General features: G+C 42.1%; 1 protein-coding gene across 2 annotated transcripts in view; it reads left to right on the top strand.

The window, feature by feature from the left end:
* The window catches only part of STAG1 (STAG1 cohesin complex component), a 1,379,617-nt gene that overhangs the window by 312,542 nt on the left and 1,040,377 nt on the right, over positions 1 to 26,698 (top strand). For both annotated transcript variants that reach the window (XM_086943907.1, XM_086943908.1), the window contains exon 2: positions 21,880 to 22,009. In XM_086943907.1, the coding sequence (XP_086800033.1) occupies positions 21,981 to 22,009 (29 nt within the window). In that variant the 5' untranslated portion in view covers positions 21,880 to 21,980. The remainder of the gene's footprint in view (positions 1 to 21,879; positions 22,010 to 26,698) is intronic.

The following is a 26,698-nucleotide window of genomic DNA, read 5'->3' as shown; positions in this document are numbered from 1 at the left end:
CTGGGGAAATATATTCTGTAGATGCAAAACGTCAACTACAAACGCGCATTTATTATTGGTGCGAAGCTCAAGTTCTCTAACAAATGCCAACAATCTACAGACGTCAACACGCTGGTGCTCTTTTAAGATTTTTAACTATCACGAGCTCCGACCAACCACCAATACTTTGATAGAGATTACTACATTTTGTGGATAACATTTTGACAGAATATAATTATAGAATTGAGGGAAATCGGGAATCCTGGCTACGGCAGACTACCCTCACGAATGAATTCTGCGGTATACAAATACACGTCACTAAACTTTGTGAGTCTTGGGTGTTGCAAAAGGCCCTTACTGTGACAGCAAAAAGATTACACATTTTAAAATCTGTGTTTAAGAGTCTAACTTCATTTTAAAATAAAGTAGTGACATACCTAGAGTAGCCAGTTTCTCTTTGTTTTCAGCAGAGGTTTCCGGGAACCAGAGCGGTTACTTGAAGCGTGGGCTGCGGGGGGCGGGCACTTCCGGCCGGCCGCGCTAGGATTGGCCGACCGGCTAGTCACTTCCGGGTCACTGCGGGCAGCGCGGCGGCCCGTCAAACATTTTGACAGAATATAATTATAGAATCGAGGGAAATCGGGAATCCTGGCTACGGCAGACTACCCTCCCGAATGAATTCTGCGGTATACAAATACACATGTCACTAAACTATATGAGTCTTCGGTGTTGCAAAAGGCCCTTACCGTGACAGCAAAAAGATTACACATTTTAAAATCTGTGTTTAAGAGTCTAACTTCATTTCCTCGCTGACTTCCCCTCTGTGACCCTCTATCTCACCCCAGGATCCGCCCACCATTCACTGCCTCTGTCTACCGCTACCTATTTTCAATTGTTGTTATTTTTTTTTTATTTGGACCTTTCTCGTTTGTATTTAAAGAATCGTTATAAATGCTGGCGTAAATAGGGGAACAAAGCACTAATTTAACAACCAGTCTCTAGGATTTTAACTTTATAATTTTTAGACGTTTTTGTCATTGGTCAAATGGTGCATTACGTGCCAAAATAAAAATCGCAACATTCCTTTCATAAGGTTAATGTTTAGTTAAGGCAGTAAGGAGTAATTCAATAGACAATAAAACCAGAATTTGTCTGCAAACAATATTTAAAACGTAGTTTCCCTTCTCCAACTCTACCAAGTTTAAGTCACCTTGTTGTCTTGGTGCCGGCGGGGAAAGGAGCAGGGGGCGGGAAGGGGTAGAATCGGTTGCGTGGAGAAGGTGGGCGGCGGCGGAATTCGGAGGAGGGGAGTGAGTGGGTGTGAAGAGGAGTGGAGGGGAGGGATAATTATTCCCGTCCGAGCCTGAGGGAAGAAACCGAGAAGGTCAGGAAGGCGGGTGCCGGCTCAATGCCGGAACAGATTCGGGGGCGTTCCTGAGGGCTTTTGGCTGACGTAGCGTGACGTCGCCAAAAGCCAAAAATTCTCGGGAACGCCCCCGAATCTGGTCCGGGATTGACGGGCAGAGCCGTCTCCCAATGGCTAGCCTCCATTTATGGAGCTAGCCAATGGGAGACTGGGGCGGATACCCGACTGCACACACAAAACATAAGGTTTTTTGGCGCATGCGCACTACGTGCGCATCGCCAGTCAAAACCTAAAAGGACTAGGTAAACTTAAAAGTAAGCGGCACCGTGACTGCTTGCAATCCTTAAAAAGAAAAAGAAAAGTAACTCACTCTTGTTCTCGCACCAGAGGGTTCCTCTCCCACCAACATACTAGGCTTAAATCAAGGTCCATTTCGAGATTTTCTTTTTGCTTTGCCAGGGATTTGCCCAGGCCCATTTTAGGACACTGATCCCAGTATGCTTAAATCCTGAATCTCTCATCTGTCTTACCAGTGGTTACCATTCTTGCCTAATAGTGTGCCCAAAAAAATCCTCATCAAAGCTATTTAGCAAAAGCAGTGTGATGCCTGCACCAGCCGTGCATTCTTTGTTCATAGATGGCCAGATATCCGTCAATAACCGTTTGCACCTGTTGATTTCTACTGTGCAAAAATAAATCTAACTAAAGGTTTAAGGTAGGGCGCCACATTGAGTGTCTCAAAACTAAGTGGTAGCGAGACATCCTTCCAAAGACTCTTGTTCTCTTCTCATGTTATGTACTCCAGGCACGTACAGTTGTTTCAAGTATTCCTGCTTATCCTAAAGGCATAGGGTTGTATGTTTTACTCTTGGTTCGGATGGCGAGTTTTTCCATAAGTGTACTCCCTGCAAGAGAAAATGCAAGAGAACAAGGTCTGACAGATTTCCCTGGTGTTGAATACCATTTCACCAGCTTCCGACAAGTATGAGAAGACTTGCGAAGTGTAAGTCTACAGCCATGTCTAGAATTGCTAGTTATTGCCCACCACAACAGACTTCTGAGCCCTCTATCGATAGAGCCTGAATGATTAACAGTTGGGGAAAGGAGTATCCCGTGCACGCCTGGAATAGGCAGCTTGGTTTTGTGGTCTGTTATTCTATATATTTTTTTAAATGTCATGACCGGTTTAGTAACGTCTACAAATTGTTCTACATGTAAATGTTTCTTTGCAATATTCGCCATGATTATTCTTGCGGCTTTTGATTTTAACTGGTGCATGTTAAGGCATAGGCAGCCACAGAGAACCGTTTCTATCGCTTTATTGCAGTGACAGATTTATTTTACTTTGTCGTACAGCTCATGTGCGGGGATACTCCTATACGAACTTCATGTTAAAGAAGCAAAATATGATCCATTTATTAACGTGTTGATCTTTTCACAATAAGGTGGTGTGTTGAATGCTTTTGCATGTCTTAGCTGTGTGGGCGTACCTAGCCATTTTAAGAAGTCTAACATTTTTATGTCACAATTTGTCCTAGCTGAGATGTAATGCTAAAAAGTTGGTCGGCTCTTGATCTAGTCTCAAAATGTATAACTCTATTTTATATAGTGCTACTGTTTTTAATCAAAGTAAATAGTTACTTAATTTAATGCTACTCTATTTTCCGATACGAAATGGATGGTGGCCAAATATGGCGTCACTGGGGGATTCCAGTTTGTGAACTGGACAACCATCGCATATTGAGCGACACCCACCATCTCTGTGAATAATCACATTGGATATCACTTTATTTTTTGAAAAATAATGCACATGCTTTCAAAGCTGGGCTAATCTCTTTGCCACATAATGAAGCATTGGCAAAGCCAATAGGTCTCCCATTTGCAAGACTTAGAGATGTTGGCCTTGTAATAAGTGTCTTTTACCCATGTGTTTTCGAGTGGAATGGATGTGTGTAGAGTGCAATTATGTGTGTTAGATTGTCACTGTTTTGGAATTGTGTGGTGCGGAGTGGAATGTGTATTGGAATTATGTGGCCTGGTGGCCAGATAGGGGTGAGAGCTGCACAAAATAGACCGGAAGACAGAGAGGGATAGGTAGTTTGTGCACAAAGTGCTGAATGTCCTCAAGACAGAAGCAGAAAGTGTGTGAGAAAGAAAGGGAGAGCTGGCGACATTCATAAAGAGTACGCAGTGACACCCCAAGTAGAGGAGAGCGTGAGATTGAGGGATACAAACCTTGAAAAGTCATGGGAAAAACTGTGCTTGAGGACCTGAAGTCCACCATATATGAGAGGCGGGAAGAGTGCGTGCGAGAGATAGAGCTATTGGTGTTGTACAAGTCAGTGCCTTTTTACCCTTGTGTTGTGGAGTAGAATCATGTAGGTTGTATTTGAATTTAGTTGTGGAATTGTGTGTCGTTGAGTGGATTTGTGTAGTGGAATTATGTGCCGTGGTGTGCAGTGAAATTGTGGCTAATAAATATGTGGTATGGAATAAGGGTGGGCGGAATTTGCGTAATCGCGTTAAGCAAATCTCTGCGAAACGGTAAATCTCTGCGAACACGTGGAATTGCTTGTTCGCGATGCTTGTTTACTGTTTGCTCGGGGGCGAAATTTCTTGCGAACATAAATTTGATAACGCGAACAAGCAAAGAATTTAGCCAAGTTGCGGAACGCAGACTTTTGGGCAATTTCGTGTTCTCTGCGGAACGCGAAATTACCCAAATTCCGCGAACCGAACGAAATTTACCGCCCAGGCCTAGTATGGAGTAGTTATGTGGCTTGGTATTGTGTTATGGAGTGGCATGGTGTGGAGTATAATTATGTAGTGTACTTTTGAATTTTGTGGCTTGATGTGGAATTCTGTGATGTGGATTGGATGTATGTGTTGTGCAATGTGTTGGGATGTTTTTGTTGAATTGTGTGTTGTGACGTGGAACTGTGTGGCATGGAATTATGTGGCATAAAGTGAAATTATGCTGACTAGAATTAAGTGGCATAGTGTATTTTTATGATTTGATGCAATGTGGCACAGAGGGATTTTATGTGGGGTGTATTTACCTGGTATTTAGTAGAGTAATAATGTTGAATTGAATTATGTTGGGTGGCGTGGAATTGTGTGGTGTTTGTATGTCACACTAAAAATCCAGGCATGCCACAAGGTGTCCACCTTTATTCTGCTGTAACTTAATACTGAATGTGTTTTTGATATCGACAGCCCTAAATTGTTAATTGTGCTAGGGCTGTATTCTGATCAGTATTTTGAAGGTCTGGCTTTTTTTTGTCAATGCTAGTAAAAGCATAGGTAAAATCAGCGAAAGAGTATTTTTCCCTTTTGAAATGTAATCTAAAAACAAAAAAGAAATTTCCTCAAATGTTTAGATATGTTACAGCTATCCATAAATCATTATTAAGGCAAGCAGGATTGCTGTGTTAGAAAATAACAGAACGCTTCCTGCCATGTATTCCAGTGCAGCATTTCATCCTTTGAAACGTTTTAATCTGGAAATTTAAACAAGTATTTTGAAATAAACCTGGACTGCAAATCAAAGAATATTTGGGGGGAAACTGGAGTCACTAATCAAGTGGATCTATTTGTTTACCGTATTCTGAGCCCACATAAAACACTACATGAACCTACTGGTTACAGATCCAAGTTAAAGACTGCAACACTCCTCAAGGAGGAACAGAATTTGTTCAGAAAGATGGACCGATAGGACCCAGTCGCCATCACTGACCAGATCAAATCTCCAGCAGCACATTTGGTGTTTACACCTATGCTTTTCATTCACACTCCTCGCTTCTACTTCTTACCTGTCCACATGCTTTACAATCGTTGGCTTAGTGTTTTGCTATTAAAACCCAACGAGCCGCGGCAAAATAAATAGTGTGCCGAAACGAACATACATAGCTAGAAGTAAAAGCCCACAATAGGGTAACCATGGCAGGAGGAGCAACCCAAGAGGAGCGACCTATATATGCAATTAACCACATAAAAGCAAGGATTTTCAAAGAGCACTGAAGGAACAAATGGAAAGTGATGGGCGTGGTCTAAGCCCACAGAGTAGATGCAGCATGTTCATGCCCGCTGTGTAGGCTCTTCCTAAAAACGAACGATGTGAATAAGGGAACAGGCCATACCTTTTCCGTGGAATAGCTGAGGTTGTATGCAAACCTGCAGGTCACGGGTTCCAATCCACAACTAGGCTATCTTAATCTTTCTTCTATCTTAAGACAATACGATCTGCCCTGTCTAGTTGGGCAAAAACGTTTGCTTTTGCAATCATGGTCGGGCCCAAAAATTGAACAAAATACATAGAAATGTGACCATTGGATTCGTTAATGACCAATGCATCGTTCAATATTCTCACCAGCATTAGCGCATCTTCTTTGCATATTAACCTTGACCTCTCTTGGCGCTTCGGTGCAATTATCAGTCAAGTCAATTCGTCTAAGTTATTCGCTCACAGTTATCAGCATGCCTTGTGCGCCTCGCTTAGTATGAACTTTGTGTTGTAACGCAGCTTCCTATGCCTATGTGACTGTTAGAGTATATCCATGTGTATCCCTTACCCTTGTATATAGAGAACTCTAATCACTAGAACATGCCGTAGTCCGCATTGCTCTCTTCCATTCCTATGTGACTTTTAGAGTATATCCAGTATTACCCCTTCCCTATGTATATAGAGATAACTCTAATCACTAGTTTATGCAGGAGTCCGCTGTGCTCTCTACCTTTCCTATGTGACTCTTAGAGTATATCCATGTGTATCCCCTCCCTAAGTAGATGGAGATATCACTAGTATATGCCTAGAATTTATCCATTTGTATCTCCTCCTTGTATGACTTTATCTCTTGCACATTTGCAATTTTTTCTGTTTGTACCTTTTAATAACGTATGTAATCCCAAGTCCGTATGTTTTCAACTGGTTCTTATGTAAGTCAAAAATTTGCAAATTCTTTTGTCCGCTTGTAACCTTCAGTCCTTATGTTTGAAACTGGGTCCTATGTAAAGCGCTCTGACACCTTCGGGTAAAGTTCGCGCTATATAAAATCGCACAAATAAATAAAATATGTAGCTGGTGGAAACGGCCCTCCTGCTTACCTTGAAGCTATGTGCTCCATGGGGGAGGGGACGGAGTGAAGGCGCATGCAGACTGACCGTGAAGCAACATTCACGTGACCCACTTTGCATAAATATGGATAACCGCACGTGATCCTTGGTTGCCGATCTGACTTTAAAAAAAGCCCGGGAAATCCACTGAACTTAGAACTTAACCCATCTCGGTTTTTATACTGAGCTAAAGCAACTTCTTGGCCTCCTTATTGTCTTTCTGTTATTCTCTGCACCAGCACGTTTTATCCTGTGAGAAATCATTTAAAAAGATTTTGGCGAAATGGAAACGCAGTAATCGTGTCTGCCCGTTAAGTTACCCATGTTAATAAAGATTGTGCAACCATCGTTTGCTATCCGTAGCTTTAATTTATGTGTTAACATTCTTTCGCTGTTTTATGGTTACCCCATATGTTTGGTAAGGTTTTGTAAAAAGCAGATTGATGTACAGAAAGAGCCAACTCAATGTTATCTCACAACTTTACAGCCTTGTTGTTTTCAGGTGAAACAAAACTTCTGTTCTACTGGCTATGTACAGCCATCTAGTGGCTGCTAAAGTCTTTTTTTGTTTTGACTTGGGTATGTACACGGCTATATTGCATACATTCAGTCTTTTTAAGCTACTTTTTCTCAAAAGGGAACCATTTTTTCACAATTAACTTTTAAGTGGAACTGTTGCCCAAGTGGGTTCTAGGTACAGGCCACATTTTAAGTAACCTTATGGACCGTTTTAAGGTATTTCTGAGTTTTTAATTATAACATCGTTAACTTTAATTTGACCTAAGTTTGCACGTAGCAAGTACTTGATTTAATTTCTAGTGGATAATTGAAATTGGTGGCCGTTTGTTGAAAAGAATGGCATGTTCTAATGCAAGACTAGTGCAATCCAGCCTTGTATTGTCACTTTGGGTGCATCTAGGTGATATATGAATGTTGAAAATGTATGTGTACAAAACGGTGGCATCAGCCAGTGTGTATTAATGGTTGGGGAAGAGTGTCTCTTGATGAGCCTTTTTGTTTGGCGAATACATTTGGCGACTTTAGAATCCACACAAAGGTTTCCACATTAAAAGTTCATCCCATTTTGGGTTTGGCATGACTAGTTTAATACAGATTCGTCAAGATGGGAGTAAAGATTATAGTTTTGTTCAAAGTATCGTTTCCTATTTTAATTCCCTTAGCAGTCTTTGCATCTGCTACAGAATAAATAATGAACAGAATGACGTCATACCTGGTGTAGAAATAGATCTTTACTCAAGGATGTTTCTGTGTTTGATTTGGTGTAAATCTGATGAGTAGTTTTTGAGAAATTGGAGTAGGATTTCCTGTTCCACTTCAATAAAACCTTGTGAATTTATGAAACCTGTATATCTACACTAATGTAGGAACATATACCATGGGTGTACTTTTGTGACATTCTTTAAGAATATCAAAACACACAAGATGATAGACGGAATGTTGCACAATGGCAAAACATTCACCCCCAGTCACATATCTGGGTTCAATCCATCGTTATTTTACTCACCAAGCCCCCACAGTTAAGACATGGCCAGATGCAAATCAGTCTTGACCCTGTGCCTCATGGGAACAGTCCAGCCCGAACTGCCAAGCCATGTCTTCCCTGGACCGGAATAAAGCATCCTAGGACTGGTTTATGGCTATCAGCCGTCTTTAGCCAGGATAGCTTGACTCCAGTGGCTTAGTGAGCACGGGACCCACGTCTGGGCATACCCTTTCTACATAGGGTGAACAGCAAAACACACAAGATGATGGACGGAATATTGCACACTGGCAAAACATTCCCCCCAGTCACAGATCTGGGTTTAATCCATAGTTAGTTTGCTCACTAAGCCCACCCCAGTTCAGACATGGCCAGATGCAAATCAGTCTTGACCCAGTGCCTCATGGGAATAGTCCAGCCCGAACTGCCAAGCCATGTCTTCCCTGGACCGGTATCGAGCATCCTAGGACCGGTTTCTGGCTATCAGCGGTCTTCAACCAGGATAGCTTGACTCCAGTGGTCAAAGAAGAGGAGGTCTACAATACGTTCAATGGCAGCATGCAAAACATCACCGATTCTGCCATAATTTCAGATACCACCTCTACCAACAGTCTGCTGGAGGCCTTTTCTCCCCTGGACTTGGAAAAGTACATAAACTAGACTTTGCAACCAAATCAGGCTCACCTCTTGATCCCTGTCCGCCTAGGATAATTCACTTTGCGCCAGACATTGTCAGTGAATCACTGAGGGAAATCTTTAAAGAAATATTAAGAACAGGACTCTTTCTGGTTAAGTGGAAATTGGCATCAATTGTGCAATTAAAAAAGAAACCCAACCTGGATCCGTTGGAACCCAGCAGTTATAGGCTCATCTCCAGACTGCCAATTCCATCGAAAGTCCTGGAAAGGGCTGTACATCTGGAACTTACTACCTTTATTAATTCTAACAAACTTGTATATTCTACACAATTTGGCTTCCGGGAAGCTCATAGCACAGAGTCTGCTTTGATTGCAGCAACAGAAGATCTGAAATCAATCCTAGATGGAGGGAAGGCAGCCTTGATCTACTGGGCTTCTTGGCAGCCTTCGATACGGATGACCATCATATACAAACCAACCGACTCTCTGAGGTTGGAATTAAAAGTACCGCCTTCAAAGTTCTAAAGTCTTTCCTGTCAGATATGAAACATGTGCCATAAAGCTAATTCACTTTGGTTAGCTCAAAGCTACCTTGTGGTTTTTCAAAGGGCTCATCATTGAGCCTTACCTTGTTGAATCTATACTTAGCCCCACTGGCACGCTTCATCCGATCTTATGGTTTTTCTGCCGTGTTCTATGCTGATGATGCTCAGATTATTGTCTCAGTGTCTAGCAATTTTCAGGAGACGTCTGCATATCTGTATGACTCAGATTAACAACTGGATGCAGCTAAACTGCCTTGAAGCTTAATTCTTGTAAAACAGAGGTTCCACTCTTAGGAAACTACACCTCTTTCTGAGCACCCATCTGGTGGCCTAAGGACATGGCGACGCTTCCTCCACCTGTAAAGTAGGTCCGCAATCGAGGAATTATCATTGATGACAAGCTGACCTTTAAAGATCAGATCCATTCCTTGGTTATCTCATTTTTGTTTTTATCTGAATTTGATTAAAAGTATCTGTCCATTCATTCCACCTGATCTTCAGAAGACTGTGGTGACCACTGGCCCAATCTAAACTGGACTATAGAAATGCCCTATTCCTAAACATTAAAAAAAAACTTCTGCATAAATTACAAATGCTGCGAAATGCCTTGGCATGCCTACTTTTTTCATTCCTAAATATCAATCTGTCTCCCAGGTTCTTGTAAAATTACACTGGCTCCCAGTTGACAAAATGATCATGTTCAAATCATTGTGCATTGCTTTTAAAACGTTGGATAGTGTTGATCCAGATTACTTAAACTATTGCTTTACCTGGTACATTCAATCTAGGAATCTACGATCACCTACTGCCAAAGTTCTAGTGATTCCCAGAACAAAAATCTTCCTTGAGTGGAAAAAGCATCCATGCAGTAACAGTTTACTGTGAAACTCTCTTCCCATCACATTAAAAGCCAGTCCTAATCTATGGTCCTTCAGGGAAGCACTAAAAGCTGGCTTTTTAGCATTGAACACTGTTCTTGTATACTCCACCTCTCAGATGCAGCACCAAGACACCTGTGGTATGAAAGCGCTTTATGACATTCAAATCATCAGAAGTCTATCCTCTCTACTCTGTCTATTGGCTGACTTTACTGAGGGACAGCATTCTACCCTTTCACAAGGAGCATATCTGCATGCAAAGTAGGTTTGTTTAGAGCCAGGAACTGCTGTGGCAATAAGATTTTTTTTAAATGAGGCTGCCCACCAATGTCGTACCTCTTGGCTTTGTCAATGCTTCTTAATTTTCATGTTTCCTCTAATTTTGTTGAAACTGGTTCCACTGATTTTAGATTATGAATATTTTTTAGAAATTCGTGCATGCATCAACACATTTTGCTAAATGATGCTTCAAAGAAATGGTATCTAAAATTTCACAGTAGTTTAGCAAAACTTTTTTTCCCTAGTTGCATTTTTTTATGAACATTTTATTTTGAAAGCAAAGAATCATCAATCTTGTTTTCAAGCTTTTGTATGTATTTGCATCTAATCGGAGAGCATCCTGGAAGCATATGTAGCCTCATATTGTTAAACTCTGCAAATGTGTGTAAACATTTTTATACTGAAGCAAGTACCATAGCAGTCTGAACATACATTTCCTTAGTGCTCACTAATAAAGGCTTAGTATTAATGAACCATAAACACATGTTCAGACAGCATTAACATATGGACACAAATATTACCTCCGTTATAAATAGTGCCCTTTCCTGATCCATAATGTGGTACTGTAATCTGGCAGTTAAAGAATTTATGCTTCAGGGGGTTTGACCTACTTGTCTCAAAGGCAACTAAACTAGAAAATATATCCTTCACCCAAAACAACACTTCTTGGGCGTCGGGCTATAGAAACACCCCCCACCCCTGCTCATTAACGTTCAAAGATGCAGTGTTTATATTCCGTGACAAAAAAGGAAGAACATGAAGCTGTGAAGCATTTTAAAACATTTGTGGTGAACAATATTTGTTATGCAAATAAATCAAACACTGATGGATATTTTCTTTTTGGAATGTATTTATTAGCATTTTCTTAATTGCAGTACAACAATACTACGAGTATCCAGGACACATAATTTCTTTCAATGGTACATCAGCAATATGTGTCCGTATTAGCATTATACAGGCGAACAACAAATGGAGGTGCTTAGGGGGGTAATAGGAGCCCCTACCCAATACCCCACCCTGGGGGTTCACTGTGAGTAGGTGAGCGTGAGACCATAATGTTTTAGCTATGGCTTCCATATTTTCCAGAACTTTTTGGGACAGCCCTGTGCTATGTAGGTCGTTTTCTCTTCTAACATGCACATTCTCCTTCTCAATTTGGCCAGTAATGGACAGTGTAGCTCCCCCATGCCTGATAAAAATATTTTTTTACTGAAGAAGGGGGAAAGCTGCTCCTAGGTTGATGTAGGGGATATACTAATTGCAAGAATTTTCATTTGATGTGAGGTATGTGCTTGGGTGCCACAATATTAAAATCCGATACTCTCTCCCATTTATCATTGAATGACATTGATCCGGATCTTGAAGACTGAATTGTGGCATCTGTAGAGGAAAGGTGTGGTAGTGGAGCCATAAGTGTGAGTATTGGAAAGCGGGTATAGAGCAAGACTAAGAAATCAAGGAAGTTAATTATGGGTGTAGTGAAAGGATGCAACAGTTTGAGTGGTAACAACTTGTTCAAGAATTTCTACATGATGTGGTCTGTATTGAAGCTGGGGATTGATACCTTGTAAATGCAGGACAGTCTGGTGTGTTCCATGAGCCTGAGGGAGATAGTACTGTTTTTAGTGCATGAGGGTCATGGTTATGTAGTTGCATTTATATAGTATTTACTACCTCTGACAAGGCCTTGAAGCACTTTACGTCTAATATTATGCTGCTCTAGATTGCAAGGTGTTTTTAGGTCAGGAGGACCCTTAGCCGCTGCTCTGCTCTTTTTCGAAGCACACACTCGTGCTTGTGGCGGCATCCACTTTGCAGGAGCGAGCAGCGGTGTGCATGCTAATTGGCTGTTGCTCGCTCCCGCAAGGCGAATGCCGCCGCAAGCACGAGTGTGCTTGAAAACAGCTGTGCGCGGTTGCATGAATTGTAAATAGATGAGCTTTACTCCCTCGTCATCCTCCCTCGTCATGGCTCATTAAAAAAGCAGCTTCCCCTCCCCCCTAAACCAGGCGGGTATGCTCATCTGTACAGTGCTGCCGCCGACACCGCTGAGTGTCACACTGCTTCTTATCAGGGTATGTTTGTCTGCGGAGACGCTAACAGCATCGCTCCTCCAGTCTCTCTCCTCCTGCAGGGCCCGGGCAGCAAAGCGCCTGGACTAGCGTTGTGCCCCCGCTGCCCCTTCCGCGGGTGTAGCATGAAACCCTATCCCCCTAGTGGAGCCTGCGCTGCGTGCCCTGTGCAAAGCCATTCACGGCAGAGCAGCAGCGTCTGAGACCAGGGCGCCGTTCCAGAGGGCACCTGGCTCTGCATCGCCTCTCCCTCCGCCTGTTCACAACACAAAGAGCACCGCTCGCACATCTGAGCCGATCAAATACACAACCTCGCAAACACAGGTATGCACTCACCCGCACAGCACTCACTGGCAGGATACAGGAAAGGGTGTTCATCAAAAACACCCCCGTGTCTCAGCCTTATGATTCCCCTCCACCGCCGGAGTCCCTCAAGGCTCCACCAACAGACCTCTCTAAGTGGCCTCTTCACTTCCTTTATCTTAAACTACTTTTCGCCAATAGCTTGCAAGTCATACTTGGAATCCATCAGATCTTGGGTCCTGTGCCATCTGCGGTTCACCATTGGATGCCTAAGCGAACTACGTCATAAAGGTAGATGCCAGCATGCTGCAAAACTACCACATTTCGCATACTTTGCTAAAAATCTTGGCACAACACCAAACCAAGTAAGGAATCGTGGGTCTTTATGGACGTTAATATCTCCCTGTGGCACAAGTTAATTCAAGTCACTAAAAGGGTCTTTTAATGTAACTCAATCCGTATGCCGAATTATCTTGCTCCTAAGTTTCCCTCACATGGTACGAAACGTTAATGCCTTAGTACTTTGCTGTGTAGACTGTGCCAACTGTAAATACCATGGTGTCCCTCTCCATCTGACTTGCAAACTAAACCGAAATCGGCATGCAGCTGCAAGGCAACTCCAAACTCTACTTATCCTGCCTTTCACCACTCCTTCAGTCATTCCACTTCAGGGCTGTGGGCATTCACGACTCCTTCATAGTTCAGATGGCTAAGGTATGGAATTTGATCCCTCATAAAATAAGACTTCTAGAAAACTATCTTGAATTCCGTGTAGCATTAAATAACTGGCACCTCAAACTCACATATTTGTATCGTAGAGAACACTCCTTGAACAAGCATTGCCATAACCAATAGGCCTCGTCTTTGGGACCTTATAAGTGTTTAGCCATGCAACAGTTGAAGTTGTTGCACCAAGGATATTGTGCTGCTTAACTAAATACTTATAAGGTCCCAATTTCGAGACCTATTGGCAATGCCAATGCTGGTTTTTAAAGTGGTTATTGTTGGTTGAGATTAGCCTTGTGCCATCAAGGAAACCATTCAATGCAATTACTCTATTTCTATGAAGGTACATTGATAGGAGTTAGGAGTGTTCTTTGGTGGGGGCATATACAAATGTATTCAGAAGTTGGTATTGATGAGCTGCATTAGATTAGGTATTGTTTGGTAGCAAGGTTATTACTTTAAAATGAGAGGTATGATCTTTAAAATGAGGTGCGGGCAGTTTGCAAGAATGCAGTCCTAGTGATTAGGCGCAGATGCATGTGACTTATGGTAGGCTGTTCTAAGAGAGAGCAGGCATGCAGAGAATAGAAAAAGGAGCTCATCATTCGAAAGAAAAGACCAAACAATTCTAAAAACTTCTCTGAACTTAAAAATCATTCATGGTCTTCAGGAATAGTTGGTCTTTTTTTGGTTAGCATGCACATCTGTAGAAAGTGGTGTGAAGTCAAAGTGGAAAAACAGAAATAATTTTTTTTCTTTCCACGTGGCAGGGAATTGATATCGGATAGAAAGAAACATCAGGATTTGTGTACCGTGTGATAAAACATGGTCGAAGAATCTTAAGTCATGCTTTACAAATCTCCTTAGAAAGCATTGAAAAAAATGGTACATATTTGTGGGCAAAAGGCTATATGGACAGTTTGGTATAGTTATGGAAGCTCATTTTTCCCCTAAATGGCCAAAAGTGAGCATGATAAAAATAAAAAAGTATCATCAGTGATGCAGTTAGAGTTTAAGCAGTGTTGTCGTGAGGCTATCTGGAATGTATTGTGGCGGACACTGGACCCCAGGATGTACCCGAACAAATAAAGGCATTTTGTGAATGTATGACATTCAACAATAAAGCATGGCATTATATGACCCAGTGGTGCTTTGCAATTCTACAACAACCCCACTACCCAAAACTAGTTCATCAGCTTTTTGCATGATCAGGTTACCATGTTCGCTATGCTGGATGAGAAGTGGTAACGGAGTGTGTGATGTAGGAAGAGAGAAAGAACATTTTGGGGTGCAAGAGATTCGGAGTAGCTATAAAGAGAAGATCAGATTCCACTTGTACAGAATTCAGGAAACATTATTGGTTGCGAGTTAAACTGTCTTCTCTAGTTGAGAGTTCAAGTTTTCATCTCTAAATTAGGTCTTTAAGACATATAGTCTGTATTTTGTTGGTGGGTGGTGAGGTGTGGAATGCCTGGTATAACCCTTTGAAGATTCCAAATGTCACATTGCCTCAAGGGGCAGAGAAAGTTGCTACCAGTGTGGAGAGTGGAAGGATATTAGAGAGAGAGGACGAGACGGACATGCCATCCAAAGACATTTATTGAATACAGACTGTATCGATATGTATCATGTTTTAAGTATGTGCTAGTTTTTATTTACATTTTTATTTTGTTTGTTCTGGAAAGGGGACTGTCTTGCATCCATTGTAAAATATAGAATTTGGGGTCGGAAGTTAGAACTTTGTTGATGAAAAGTGAAGGTTTTGGAAATTGATGCACACCAAAGAAACCAGTGTACTTGTTTGAATTCTGAATAAGGCCAAGATATATTACAACCCATAACTAACGTTTGTTACATCAAAAGTGAGTTTTGAGCATTGCATTGCATTGTATGTATTGGCTATGATTTGCATGACAGCTGTGTTAACTATAGTTTGTGAAACACCAGGCTCTTTTCGGAGTGACACGTGCCGGCTCATCAAGATATGAATCAGTTAACTAATTAGTGAAAAGGCATTAGCCATACACTGCGTGCTGCTATCCGCCTTGGAGTCTTCAGTCTAGTGATTGGAGACCTGTTTTTACAAGTTAATTCACTGACAACTTACAAAATTAAAAGCGTGTGGAGCCAGGTCACTAATATTCGAACCAGTTTCACAACATGGTTAAGAACAAAGTCGGTCTGTGAAAAGTCCACTAGTTTCAGTGCCTTAAGTAGGCACAAAGGGCTTTGTGCTTTCCCATAATAAAGGAATCGAGCATTTCATCATCGAATGGCCACCCTAATATGTTTTGCTTTTTCCATTCAGAGTGCTAAGGTCCACAGATCATGGAGAAAGAACACTTCCTCACTTTGTCCTCCCCTCCCATTTAAAAAAAAATGTGAATCCAAAGGATCTTCTACAAATTAAGAGTGAAATTAATTGAGAAGATATGCAGTTGATAACGCTCTGAATCCGGGTGAACTTTTGCAGCTGAAATATTTTAAAATCCACTGCACTGATGCACACAAAGTCACAAAACGGCGATATTCTGAGCAAATTGCTAGTGACATGCCAATTTCGGTGTAATTCTATTCAGTAATGTTTTCTCTAGTAGTGATACAAATTCCCATATGTAGTTGAGTGGGAAACCACTTTTGATGCTACCTTCCTTTTTAACTTGCCCATCCACCTTGCACCGCCTTTTATAGGTCTGCCTAAATCTTGACAGGCCAAGACATTTTAATTTACGCTCATTGTCTACCAGACTTGGTTGGTTAAATTGTCGAATTTTATTAGCAAACTAAAAATCTCCTTTTAAACGTGTGCACATAGACACACACGTGTACGTCTACACGCATGTACGTCGCCACTGTGTAGTTTAGTTTCAGCCGCACTCCGCATGATGTTCCAGGAACTATTAACCCTAAGGACGGATATGCACCAAATTTTGGATCCGCTTGTCTGTCGGCTCCATACTGACATATTAATTTTTATGCAGATCCATGCAAGGTTATTAAAAAAAAAAAAGTTTAAGGGGGATAGGTGAAAAAAAAAATGTGTTGTCCCATTTAACTCCCATAAGACATTTTGCTAAAGCCGCTGAACGGATTTTACCGCAAACTTAACTTAAAAGGAAAACGTTCATGAAAGTGTGCTTAGCCTGGTTTGCGTGTCAGTATTTTTTGCAGACAGAAGCGTTTGAAACAAAGTTGCCAAGCGGACTTTAATGGATTAGTGATTTTGTAAGGTTTGCAAATCTGATCTGTGAATATCAGCAGGAGGGGGCGCTTGAAATTAACTGGGGGAAAAATAGTTAAGAACTGAGTTATGGTTTTGGAACAAACGCTGAAATTCACCACTTCTGGTATTGCACGCATGCCGTAACTTGCGTTGCCCGGCGTATAAAAAGTACAAAATTACCATTTCATTGGTTAACCTAAAAAATGGGTTTACTACCACGAGTAAAACATCGCTGCTTGTGCCACCTGCATTGCTCAAAATATGCTCAAAAATGCACACAACCAGCTCATAACACCAATTTGCCAACAGTATAAAAACAAAGAAAAGAGCAGTCAAGTGAAAACCATGGTGTGTTGTGTGCTGGTTGAGCCAGAACTGTAGCTCCTTTTTTAACTGTTGTTTTCAGGGATCAACTACTCCCTGCATACATTAGAGGTCTCTGAGTTCTGTCACCATATTGAATAACGAGGCCCAAAGTAGAGCTACTTCATAAGGTCAAGGAACTCGGAGATGACTTTCCATATCCTTTTAGCTAATGCAACGAGGAGGGTGTTTTATACCTTATAATGCATGGTTTCTAGGCAAATCACTTAATCCTGCCGCACCAACTGCTTGATTCCTTGGTGTATTGCCCTTAATGTGAGGTAGGTAGTATGTTTTCACACATCAAGAAATAAAGTAGAATCTGAAGTGCAAAATTTAGCACACCAAAAAAGCAGTTATTTGCAAAAATATATTAAAATCAGTTTAAACAAAATGCTATGCTTCATTGTGTAAAAACGTGCTGTGATACGGTCTTTAGTGTAATAACCCATAGTCTGGCAAAAATAAACCAGTTTGCCTAAATATTTATTCTTACTGCTGATCACTGTTAATTTTTAGGCAAACCGATCTGAACAGTGTGAAACCAGTTTTCCTTTTCATTGTTTAAATTCTAGTTGGTGGAATGCTCTTTGACCTGCCTTTTACCTTGGCGGCTGGCTGATATCGGGGATTACGATAACACAACTCAACTGCATTTACTTTATACGTTTGAGCAGCTACACCATTTAATTATTACAGGTGACTTAGAGTTTTACGGTGGTTAGGGGTATAGAGTGGTACGGTTAAACGAAAACCCCACGAAGAAAATATGTAAGTTTAAAATAGAGCAAATTAATTATATATATATATACTAGCAGCCCGCCCCAGCGTTGCCCGGGGCAGAAGGGGGCTGGGGGCAGCATTTCAGGCTTGCGTGCACTCCCGCCCCCGCCCGCCACGACATTGTCTGTGTCCCGGACAATGTCGTGGCGGGCGGGGGCTGGGGCGGGAGTGCACGCAAGCCTGAAATGCTGCCCCCAGACCCTGAGCCTTACCGCAGTTGTTCCGGGCCAATCTCCCGCACCGGCTCCCTCCCGTCCCGTGTCCCAGAGCCTTACCTGAGCCGCCGCTCCTGCCTGAGATCCTCACTTCACCGCCGCTCCTCCTCGTCATCACGTACGTTGCGGCTAGCGCTACGTCGTGGCCGTCCGCGTCGCGGCCGCCGCTACTTTCAGGGCACTACTTTTTTTTAAAGTTATATTTTTAAATTTACGTTTTTTTGTAATTTTCTATAGCCTATGTCCATCTGCACACCCTGAGAATTACAACAATGTATTGGGTGTGTGAATTGGCGCTGTGGTTCCCGAGTTTACCTTGCCAAAAGGTTTGTGTTCTCTCTTTATAATAGTAGTATATATATATATATATATATATATATATATATATATATATATATATATATATATATATATATATATTCAAAGTCCACCATACAAGATGTACACTGCACTCCAACGTAGTGAAATAGGTGCATTTAATTCAGCCAAAGTGCAATGTAAAGCTTCGAGAACTACCCTGAGTATTCTGCTTTTTTGCATAATTTATGCAGCCTCCTAAGCATGAAAAGGCATTATTCTGACTTATACTGGGAGCTCCCTTGTGTCTGGACAAAGCTAAACCTCGCTGAAGAGCTGTGATAGCGCAACATGTGTCAGGTGTTGCTTTTATGCTTTTATTTATTCCAGGTTGGTTTGGGTGGTGTTTTACTAATCCAAAGCTGTAATACTGTGCCTTGAGTAGTAAAAGGGTTTTGCCATTTTACAGCTCTGCGTGAATGGCACTTTGCTAATCCTATGCTTAAAAACTTTGCTAGAAACATAGACATTTGAGGTGAGCAGATTCAGACTGTTGTTGGTGTTGTAGGGTGTCCTATACAGGAGCTGCTCTTCACCTAAACTTGAGGACTACCCGAAGTTCTCTGCTGCTTTTTTGTGTCTATATATGTATGTGTGTAGGGATTTAATTTCCCTTAAATATACGTAGTTTACGTGTTAAAGGTATGTCCGTGGTAAAGGCAGTGCGTGGTAAATGTTGCGTGCTAAAAGCATGTGTTCTATTGTCATACATGTGCAGAGTGTAACATGCCATTTATTTCCACTGTTGAGGGTGAGTAGGGGCCAGGATAGTCATGGTCCCCTCCCCAAACGGTAGTAAACGCATAATATACTCTACTCATCTGCATCTATAGTCACTGCCATATTATTTTTTCATGTCTATATGTTTTAGCAAAACCTGGTTGAAAGTGGCTACATTTGTGCAGTATGGTAAAATCACGGTGAAGACATTTGACTATTTGGACAGTTATTTTTAATTGTTGCTTACAATCTGTGTCAAGTTTGCTGTACAATGGTAATAAACGTTAATTTATCCTTTGCACTAACAGACATGTGAATGTGAATTTATTAGTACAGATGCTCGAAAAACATGTGCCTCGTTTATTTTAATTACCTTGTGTGTGTAGAATATAACCGCATACTAAAATATATCCGCAAGTATAGTGTGTATGTGCGTGAGGTAGAGACAGTAGGCTAAATGTGAAATTACTTCACATATTTAGATGCAATATTGTCAAATGCTTCGAGTCGTATATTTCAAAGCAAAAGGTCTATGTAGGGTGTTTAAGAAAATATGATTATGGTTTGCTGCCAATCGTATTCTTTAATCTGTTAGCATCGATATGTTTGTGTATAATGTCCTTATTCCTTTATTATTGCATGAGACGCAGCTGAGTTGTATCATGTCAGATGACTGAGCTGTAAATGTGAGCAGGAATTAGTCAATTTGCACAAAATAGTTTGTTTTAAAGAAATTTACACTGTACCCTATACTGTAATTTGGTTGTACTGTATATTCTTGTCTGTATTTGTGTCAATGGATTTTGTTTAGTATGTGTTTGAATTTGTTGCTATGAGCAGACCAAAATTAGAGCATGCAAATACTGTTGTGGGGAATGCTGCCTCTAGCGGACAAAAGCATAAATCCGGATAAACGAAACTGCTTTTTTCTCAGATCTATCTAGAAGTTTGCAAAGTTTGAATTGGAAGACTAGGCAGCTAACTTCAATAGAATACGCAAATAGCTCTCTCGGGCCGAATTTCAACAGCATCTAGAGGCTTAAATTATTTTGAATCTAATTTGAAGCCTCACTTTTCGAGGTTGTTAATGTTTGAGGAAGATTATTTGCGTATGTCCTCGTAATATTGATTTTAAATGCTCAAAATGTAGCCTGGTAGCTTTTTTTTCTGCTGTACCCAAAATAAGCAGTCATTCCACTATAGCTGATGGCATGTGATTAGTTAAATCTACGTGGATGCCTTTATACCTGCAGTCGTTTTATTTAATAAAGCAATTTTTAGGTTTCGCCTTGAGACATCTATTGTTTTTCATAAAAATTTAAAAGGGACTTGCATCTCGCCTCCTCTATTCCCTGGCTTCTCATTGGTTCTTGTGCGTGCCACTTACCTTTCCTCTATTTCTATTGGCTGCAGCATAGTTCTTGCATTTACCAATGCTTGTTCCTCACCTGGTTCTCTTATTCCCGCCGCGGAAATACTTTTAACATCCACTTTGGTGGAACTATGTTTTCATAAAGCTTTGCCTTTTACTCTTGCAGCATATTTATATTACAATTTATCACCTGGTGGGATTAAGTGATTTGCAAAAAAATCACGTGATGTTGCGCAGCGTAGCCAAGACTTGAACCAGGATCCCCAGCGCTAGAGTAAGCAGCTCTGACTGCCGCGCCACATCCTGTCCACTACCATATTAACTGTCAGGGAGCTCTTTTCTTCTCCTGGACGTTAATTGATGAAAACAGCTCTTCATTCCTGACATAGGCGAAACCGATGCATTACCAATGCTTGTTATTTTAAGTTTTACATTTGTTTTTAAATCTATCTAAACATTCCCGTTTTTAGCAATTGTCTGCTTGTTTAACCTACTTGATGTTTTAAGTAAACATACTATTTGCAAATGTGTTAGTCCTTCTGAAATTCAACTGGAATCGAGTGAAGCAGACTTAATTAGTACCCAATCTATGAATTTTCGACTCTGCGATGTGCAGGCTAATGTATTCATGCCTGTAGAAAGTGGAATTTCTTATTATATGCCATCTAATACAAAAAACGTTCAACTCCTCTGAATGTTGCCTACATTAGCTGCTAGCGGTCCTAATAAAGGTTCTGGGTCAAAGCTAGCCTACATTTGCTCAAATCTGTGTGGGCAGGGATGTCTTAATTTAGATTTAAGGTGAAACGTTTGTTTTAATGTTTTGCTAACTTATTAGGGGGATGCAAAGAGTACTTAAGAATTGGGGAAGGTAAAGCTAGTCCATTTACCAATGCTAAGTTGTGACCAGGCAGTCAGCATAGCGTAGACTATACTATACCAGGTCTTGCTGCAAGTCCATGCTAATCCTCAATGTTCTAGTCACACATATCCTAGAAATCCGAGCTTGTACGTGAATTTACTTTGAAAGTTGTTCCCCAGTATTCTCTATTTAGTGTGCAATCTGCAGATGTGTGCCCTCTCAACTGAAAAAGACACAATGGAGGAAGTCGTCACATTGAAAATTTGTCCTTTCTGCCCCCACCTCCACCAACTGTCCCAGTTTCAAATCTGTGATCTGAAAAATGAAAGTAAATTTTATTGAATCGAATATTTGAAAAGAAAACATATATATATATATATATATATATATATATATATATATATATATATATATATATATATATATATATATATATATATATATAATACACACACACGCACAATGTGCATATTAAATTTAATACATTTTAGCAAAGCATACTGGGTGTTGATTGTGTATGTTTATAATCTTAATTTGTAATTCTATTGTTTCCGAAGTATAACATAACTTTTCTCTTCCATGTAGATTTATTTGTGACACATTGTTCATGAAGAAAAGATCAAAGCTATAATTGTAATTAAAAGCCAGTGCAAGCCTGCAGTTAAAGTTGGGAGACTGCCACGAAAATGATCACCTCGGAGCTAACTGTATTGCAGTAAGTCACTGGTTTTGACGTTATATTCTTAGATCAGTTCCGATTGTGTAGTGCGCAAAATATTTTATTGCCTATGATTCAGTGTGGGGCAAGTAGTCATCCATCTGAAATGGAGTAGACTATATATATCTCGAAGTGTTATGTTTCACTAATGTGTTTATTGTAGTTTGTAGCTAGTCAGTTTGTATACATACCTTTTAAGCCTTCTGGAAATAGTTTGAGAACAGCTAAGGAGCTGTGAACATGACAGACTTCGAGCTGCAGATACCTTACCTTCGAATATCCTGAGGCATCAGACTGGATCTGGAGGATTTTTGAGCAATAAACCTGTATGCGGTAGGTGACATTCGGTTCCATGTCGGTGTTGTCTGCGCCGAAGTGCCGTGCATGCTACCTATGTGGGCGCCACCACAGCTTGCTGACATCAGTTCTTTCCATTCCATGCCAGACAGCCCTGATCCAGTAGGAACTACTCAGTCACTTTATGAATGGCTTTTTTTTCAACATTTTGTTCAAATGTTTCTCCTGGTGGGAGAAACCAAGAAATCGGTTTATTTCAAAACATGTGGGGCCTGTCACAGGCAAAAGTCTGTGACAGACCCCACTTGGTGTTTGTGGTGCTTGGAGCAGGGCCAATCACTCCAAGACCTGTGAAGACTACAACACCATGCGTCCTAAGGTACTGAGGGAACGCACCCTCCGCGCCATGCGTCCCTAGGCGCGGAGGGAGCACTCCCTCAAGCTCCCCGTCACCTGACCTCTCAACTCTGCGACGCTCGAGGTCCTGTTTATTCAGAAGGTCCCGGGACCATTTGCAGAGAACTAAAGAACTTTCTGAGGGTAGTCCTCACATTCCACGTAGTCTCAAGTCGCACAAGAAGTCGAAGAGGTCTTTGACTTTTCTATGTCTGTCGAAGTCTTCTGACAAGATGCAAAAGTGTCTGTACTCCAGGTCCTGTGAGTCTGTGGAACCTGCACCCTGGTCATGCTGGAGTGACCCAAGCCCAGCTGAAGGCGTTTTGGGGTCATGCGCCTCATATTTGGGCAGCCCGGCTCATCTGGAGTGCATTGAGGCGCCACTGGCCATGGAGGGGCCTCTGCTGGACCCATGACAGCGGATTCGCCCTCTGCGCCAGTTGGGCTCCATGGATTCCCTTGCTGGATTTGCGGTGGAAACACCAGCGAGACGGATCCTCCTTTGGCGCCTACTCCACTGTAAGCCGCACCCCCCAATTGTTATTCCTGATTCAGACACAGAGCCGCATGAGCGTCATCTCACGCAGACTCTGGTGCTTACCAGTGCTATGTTTCTTGCAATTGACCCAGTGTTCTTATTTGACGGTCATGGAGAGGGAGACGAATGGCAGGGGAAACAGAGTATACAACTCTGTCATTACATCGCAAGACTATAACAACGAGGTCGTTACAACGACTGCGTTGTTAGTACTCTATGCATTTACATCGCAAGTCATTACAACGTTTTGCTGTAGGGGGCGCTGAGGCATTGGAAATTAATTCCAATCCCTCCCCTACTGTTGTGCAAACTGGAGTAGGAGTAGTGAATAATACTATTCCTAAGTCAAGCGCGCCTCCTTCAGCAAGTCGTTCGAAAGAGTTGTGATGGAAATGCAACGCATACTAACAACACGGTCGTTGTAACGACCGCGTTGTAAAAGCACGCAATGTAATACATTGCGTTGTAATGTACTGTGTTCGAATGGGAGTGGTCTATTGACCCTCATGGTTACCAGCTCCTAGAAGGAGAACAGGACAACTTGTATGAGGAACTGGCGGAGGCCAGTGGGTTAGCTATCTCACCCATCACCGGCCTGGTCTCTCCTCCTACTGTGGCTACGGAGGAGGGAGCCAATTTTGTAATGGTGGTGGGTAGGGCGGCTGAGGTCTTTGACCTTCATTTGCCCACAGTGGGAGTCCAGACTAATGTCTTGACAGGTGCTTCAGCCGGGAGTCTCCACTCTGAACCTTTACTCCCCTTCAATGAAGCTCTTACAGACATCCTATTCTGAACCTGGTTCGAGCCCTGCACAGTTGCTCCTGTGCATAGGACAATTGCCCACCGCCATCACCCAGCTCCGGGGGTCCCCAGTTTCCTTATCCTGCGCTTCACCCTGGACAGATTGGTGGTCCAAACCTCCATGTCTTGAATTAACCCCAGTGCGTTCTCTACCATCCACTGGTTAGGGAATCCAAGAGGCTTGATCTGTCTTGTAAGAGAATGTTCTCTTCTGCCAGCCTAGCACTGCGTTCGGTGAACACTGCGAGTCTATTGGGTCATTATTCCTATACAATATGGTACACTGTTGTGCATGTGCTGCCTATAGATTTGGAGGAGCCCCATGCCTTACTCCCCCCAGGCTATTGCTGATGGGCAAAATACAGCAGATTTCACCATATGGCTAACTAACGGCTTGTTTGTGGCCTTGCAACACCATTCCTGTCTGAGAATAGTTTTTTTCAGGGAATGTACAGCCTTCCCTCATGGACATACCCTTCGATGGCTCTTTTTTTATGTATAGAAGGCACATTCAGTGATGGAGTGCTTTTAGGATAGAAGAGCTATGGTCTGGTCCTTAGGCTTGTCTTTTGCCCCTCGTCCATCCGCCTTCTGCCTCTTTAGTCGCCATGGAATGGGTCTCCAGCCGCGGCCATACCCTCCTAGCCACCATGGCCTTCAGTCTTCTCATCCTTTTTAGGTCTCGCCTTTTCCATTCCGCAGGAATGGAAAATGGAGAGAATTCTAGTGCTCAAAATACTCGTCAAACTAAGGCTTTTTCTGTGCGGTTTTCTTCGAGTTCACGTGACCAAACAAGCACGCGCATCAGCCTCCCTCCCTTCCTCCTAATTGCTTTTTTTCACGGCCGCCACCACATCAAAGGGCTTCTCCCAGCGTGCGCTCTGCGGCTTCTCCTCCCCTAATTATTCATGGCTAGCCGGCCGTACTTTCAGTTTCCCGGCTGCTCATCTTCTCGCTTGCTACCTCTACACTTTCTCCCCTGTATCTCTCCACTTTATAAACTCCGCTTTTTCACCTTCACTTTTTTCTGTCCCTTTCACTGCACTCTTACCTTTATTTTTATTCCTTTCTTTCTCTCACTCTTTCATGATTCCTCTCTTTTTCTCTCTTCCCCTCCTTTTCATGCTTCCTCTTCCGTACTTTGTTTCCTGGCCGCTCTTGTTTTCCTACCCTTTGTGTCTCCAAGATAACTTGCTATGATAGAAATGCATCGGGATTGATGTAACAATACGTAATTGTTACAACAATGCTTCAAATACAAAACTGCAGTCATATTCCTTGGCCCGCTTTAAATGTAAGCACACATTAAATTATGCTGAGGTGTAATACAGCCCCCTACGAGTGTGACAATGTAGTCTCACACAAAGCAACTTTGACTGTCAGGCGATCGGCTGGTATGGGTCACTTACCATGGTCAAACGGTTTGTAGATCTGTTCTCAGGAAAAGTCTTAGTGCGGGCTTCGTGATGATTACGTTTAAGCTGCGTTACCATACCATACATACCATAATGGCTACCTTCTTTTTAGGGCAGGGAAGGAGGGATACAGGCGAATTCAGATTACAGGAGTGGGCAAGTAAATCAGCGTGAAACAATCAATGGACACACCGATATACACGTACACATAGTAAGATGTTTTTGAGAAGTCCATTTTTGAGAGAACTGTGCAGTTTACCGTAATGTAGCTACGGTTCTCAAGTGAATGTGAACTGTTTGTGGCTGCAATTACATACATACCCAAGGGAAATCAAACCAGCAGAAAACGAGGGGTGGGTATTACTGGGGGTAAAAAGTGACCACAGATTTAGATTAATATAATACAGGGCGGCACGAGGGCCCCGCGTTGCAGTCATAGATACCAGGAAACAGTCCTGTAAATTAACGGCGGACAATTTCTACAAAAGGGAAAGGTCTTGAATAGACACAATGATTCCGAAAAGGGGGTGGTGATGAACAGAGTGTCTGAATTAAGCAGACCACTCTTACCCAGTCCAAAGATCAGGGCTTGATCCATTACCGTTTTTTAGCTCACTGCAGCATCCCAGCTCCGAACCTGGCTACATGCAAATTAGTCTGTTCCTGTCCCAGTGCTTGATGGGAACAGGGCAAACCAAACTACCAAGCTAATTCTTATACTGGGAAGGAAACAAGCTTCCGGGGACCGGTTTCTGGCATTTCAGCCGTCTTCGGCCCGGCTTGCTTGAATCCTGATGGTGCAATGAGCAAGGGACTCACATCTGAGTATACCCTTCCACGCTTATGGTGGACAAAATGATTCAGAAAAGGGGGTGGTGATGAACAGAGTGTCTGAATTAAGCAGACCACTCTTACCCAGTCCAAAGATCAGGGCTTGATCCATCACCGTTTTTTAGCTCACTGCACCATCCCAGCTCAGAACCTGGCTACATGCAAATTAGTCTGTTCCTGTCCCAGTGCATGATGCACTGGGCCAGGCACTGAGCTGGGATGGTGCAGTGAGCTAAATAACGGTGATGGATCAAGCCCTGATCTTTGGACTGGGTAAGAGTGGTCTGCTTAATTCAGACACTGTTCATCACCACCCCCTTTTCTGAATCGTTGAAGACACTTCGCATGAAAATGTTGATAGAAGGTCACTTGTCGTCCTCCACAGTCCCACCGTCTCATGTTGCATTA

The sequence above is a fragment of the Lissotriton vulgaris genome, chromosome 11 (genome assembly GCF_964263255.1).
Source record: "Lissotriton vulgaris chromosome 11, aLisVul1.2, whole genome shotgun sequence".
NCBI classification, from domain to species: domain Eukaryota; kingdom Metazoa; phylum Chordata; class Amphibia; order Caudata; family Salamandridae; genus Lissotriton; species Lissotriton vulgaris.
Note: the sequence above shows the minus strand (reverse complement) of the source record. Positions and strands in the feature narration are given on the sequence as shown.